Genomic DNA, 2,737 nt, shown 5'->3' on the forward strand with positions numbered 1-2,737 from the left:
AAAAAACACGCTCCCGCTTCTCCAAACAACCCGGGACGCAGCCGCAGCCGGTCCTGGTCACTTTTTTTCCCTTTTCCATGTCCCCCCTTTTTTCCTTCTTTTTCTTGCTCTCTTCTCTCCATTCTTCTGCTCGCTTTTTCTTTTTTCCTCTTCCTTTCTTCTTAGCCTTTTTTTGTTTTCTTTCTTTTTTTTTTCGTCTGTCGGAGGAGAGGTGGCCCCCACCTCTCCCCAATCTCCCGCGCCCCGGTGTGTGTGTGTGTGTGTGTATGCGTGTGTGTGTGTGTGTGCGTGTGTGTATGTTTTGGAGGGGGGTTGGGGGGGGACACCCGGTCGGCTCCCAGCCCCCCTGCGCGCTTGTGTGTGTGTGTGTGTGTGTGTGTGTGTGTGTGTGTGCGCGCGCGCGCGCGCGCGCTCGCATCAGTAGGTGAAGACCAGGTTGGAGATGCTGGACTCGAGCCAGTCGCCCGAGATCATCTCGCTCACCTCGGGGGTGCAGTAGTCCGGGAACTCGAAGTGCGAGCCCGAGCCCGGCTCGAAGTTAAAATCCAGGTCCCGGTCGAGCGCCGACGACGAGCTGAAGCTGCCCAGGGACATGCTCTCAAAGTTTGAGCTGGGGTGCAGGTCCAGCAGGTCGTCTTCGAACTCGTCGTCGGACGAGGACGAGGAGCCCGACGACGACGAGGCGGACGAGGAGGCGGAGGACGACGAGGAGGAGGAGGACGACGAGGAGGACGACGAGGAGGAGGAGGACGACGAGGAGGACGACGAGGACGAGGCGGACGAGTGGGACGAGGACGCGTGCGAGGGCGCGCTGGACGGGGCGGGCGAGGCGGCGCGCAGGCTGCTGGCGTAGCTGCGGTGGTCGGCGGGCGAGCGGCCGGCGGCGGGCGAGGACGCGGCGCTGCTGCGGCCGCTCAGGCACGGGCCGTCGGGGGAGCAGCCGGCCGCCGCGTCGTCGTACAGGCCCAGGGGGTCGCTGGGGTCCGCGCCCACGGGGGACGCCGACGCGCCCAGCCCGCCGAACAGGTACACGCGCTTCACCTTCTTGGCGCCGCCGTCCGCCAGGTGCTTGGGCGCGGGCGGCGGCGGCGGCTGCGGCTGCGGCGGCGGCGGCGGCGGCGGCGCGGCCAGCGCGGCGTTGGCGCCGGGAGTCCGCGCCTTGTACAGCGCGTGGTGCTCGGCCGCGGCGCCCAGCGGCAGCAGCGTGGCCTGCTCGGCGGCGAACGCGGCCGCCGCCGCCTTGCCGCCCGCCAGGATGAGCTTGGCGTAGGGCTTGCCCAGGCCGCCGCCGCCGCCGCTGCTGCCCGCCGCTTTGGAGCCGCAGCTTTTCTTGGGCGCCGGCTTGGAGGCGCCGCCGCTGCCCCCGCCGCTGCCGCCGCCGCTGCCCCCGCCGCCTCCCCCTGCTTGGTGGTGGCCGTGGTGGTGGTGGTGGTGGCCGCCGCCGCCGCCGCCGCCCCCGCCGCCGCCGCCGCCGCCGCCGCTGCTGCCACCGACCTTGTCTCCCTTGTCGCCGGCCTTGGAGGCGTTGGCGGCGCCCGCGGCGTGCGCCGCGCCCGCGTTGCCCGACTTCACCTTCTTCCTGGGCCGGTACTTGTAGTCGGGGTAGTCGGCCATGTGCTTGAGGCGCAGCCGCTCCGCCTCCCGGATGAAGGGGATCTTGTCGCTGTCCTTGAGCAGCTTCCAGCGCTTGCCCAGCCGCTTGGAGATCTCGGCGTTGTGCATGTCGGGCGACTGCTCCATGATCTTGCGCCGCTCGATCTGCGACCACACCATGAAGGCGTTCATGGGCCGCTTGATGTGGCCGCTCGGCGTCTTGCACCAGCTCGGGTCGTCCGCCTTGCCGCCCGTGGACGCCGTGGAGCCGGGCGTCGGCGACGAGGCGATGCCCAGCTCCAGGCCGGCGCCCGAGTCCGAGCTCTCGCCGGCCAGCAGCGCCTCGGTGTTCTCGGCGTTGTTGGTCTGCTGCACCATGGTCCCGGCTCGGCGGGCGCCCCCGGCGCGCGCGCGCTCAGCCCCTCCTGGACGCGCGATCGCCGGGTCCCCCCGGGTCCCCGGGCCCGGCGGCCGCCGCCGAGCGGGAGGACGCGCGCGGCGAGCGCGCGGGGCCCCGCGGCTCCCGGCCCGGGCGGAGGTGGGCGAGCCGGGCGAAGTCTCCAGGAGCGGCGGGGCGGGCGCACTCCGTCTCTCGCAGAGGAGTTGTAGTTTCCCAGGCTGGAGAGTCTTCTCTGGCTCGCTCGCTCGCTCGCTCTCCTCCCCTCTCTCTCTCTCTCTCTCCTCTCTCCCCTTTCTCTCTCTCGCTTTCTCTCTCGCTAGCTCTCACCGCGCTGCTGCTGTTGGCGCTGCCCCTCGCCGCGGAGTCTGGAGACCTGGCTCAAGTGGAGAGGAGTTTCTTCTCGAATGCTGCTTGCTGAAGCTTCCACTGCAAGTTGCTAGCCGCCGCCGCCGCCGCCGCCGCCTCTGCCGCCTCTCCCGGGCAAGTCCTATTTTTTTTTTTTTTCCGCTTTCTTTCTTTCTTTCTTTCCTTCCCCCGAAGCAGTTGATTCCAGTTCACGAGCGCTCCCCGGAGCTCAGGAAAGCGACATTGTCTCTAGCACTTAGTCCCTTTCCTACAATGCCAAGCAAAAAAGACTCTGGCTCCAGGACTCTCTGTGGGCGGAATCGGCACTAAGGAGTTTGTGCAATTATTTTGTTGCAAGGTAGGAAGCCAAAAAGCCTTCATGCAACAGACTGGCATGAA

At 68.1% G+C, this 2,737-nt stretch overlaps 1 protein-coding gene across 1 annotated transcript; it reads right to left on the reverse strand.

The window, feature by feature from the left end:
• Window positions 1-377: 377 nt before the first annotated feature.
• SOX4 (SRY-box transcription factor 4) lies at window positions 378-2,235 on the reverse strand. Its single transcript, XM_056132353.1, has 2 exons — window positions 1,440-2,235; window positions 378-1,400 (listed from the first exon to the last, which is right to left on the reverse strand). Exons 1-2 carry the CDS (start codon window positions 1,969-1,971, stop codon window positions 418-420), a joined length of 1,515 nt encoding a protein of 504 aa, XP_055988328.1. The 5' UTR covers window positions 1,972-2,235; the 3' UTR covers window positions 378-417.
• Window positions 2,236-2,737: the final 502 nt, after the last annotated feature.

This window comes from Sorex fumeus, unplaced genomic scaffold (assembly GCF_029834395.1).
Source record: "Sorex fumeus unplaced genomic scaffold, SorFum_2.1 ptg000094l, whole genome shotgun sequence".
Classification (NCBI taxonomy): Eukaryota; Metazoa; Chordata; class Mammalia; order Eulipotyphla; family Soricidae; genus Sorex; species Sorex fumeus.

Bases quoted from the DNA above. Each gene is read 5' to 3' on its own strand.
- SOX4 (XM_056132353.1), bottom strand. From the start codon at position 1,971: ATGGTGCAGCAGACCAACAACGCCGAGAACACCGAGGCGCTGCTGGCC. The intron at 1,401-1,439 runs GCGGCCACCACC...ACCACCAAGCAG, and splicing joins CGGGGGCGGCGGCGGCGGCG to GGGGAGGCGGCGGGGGCAGC.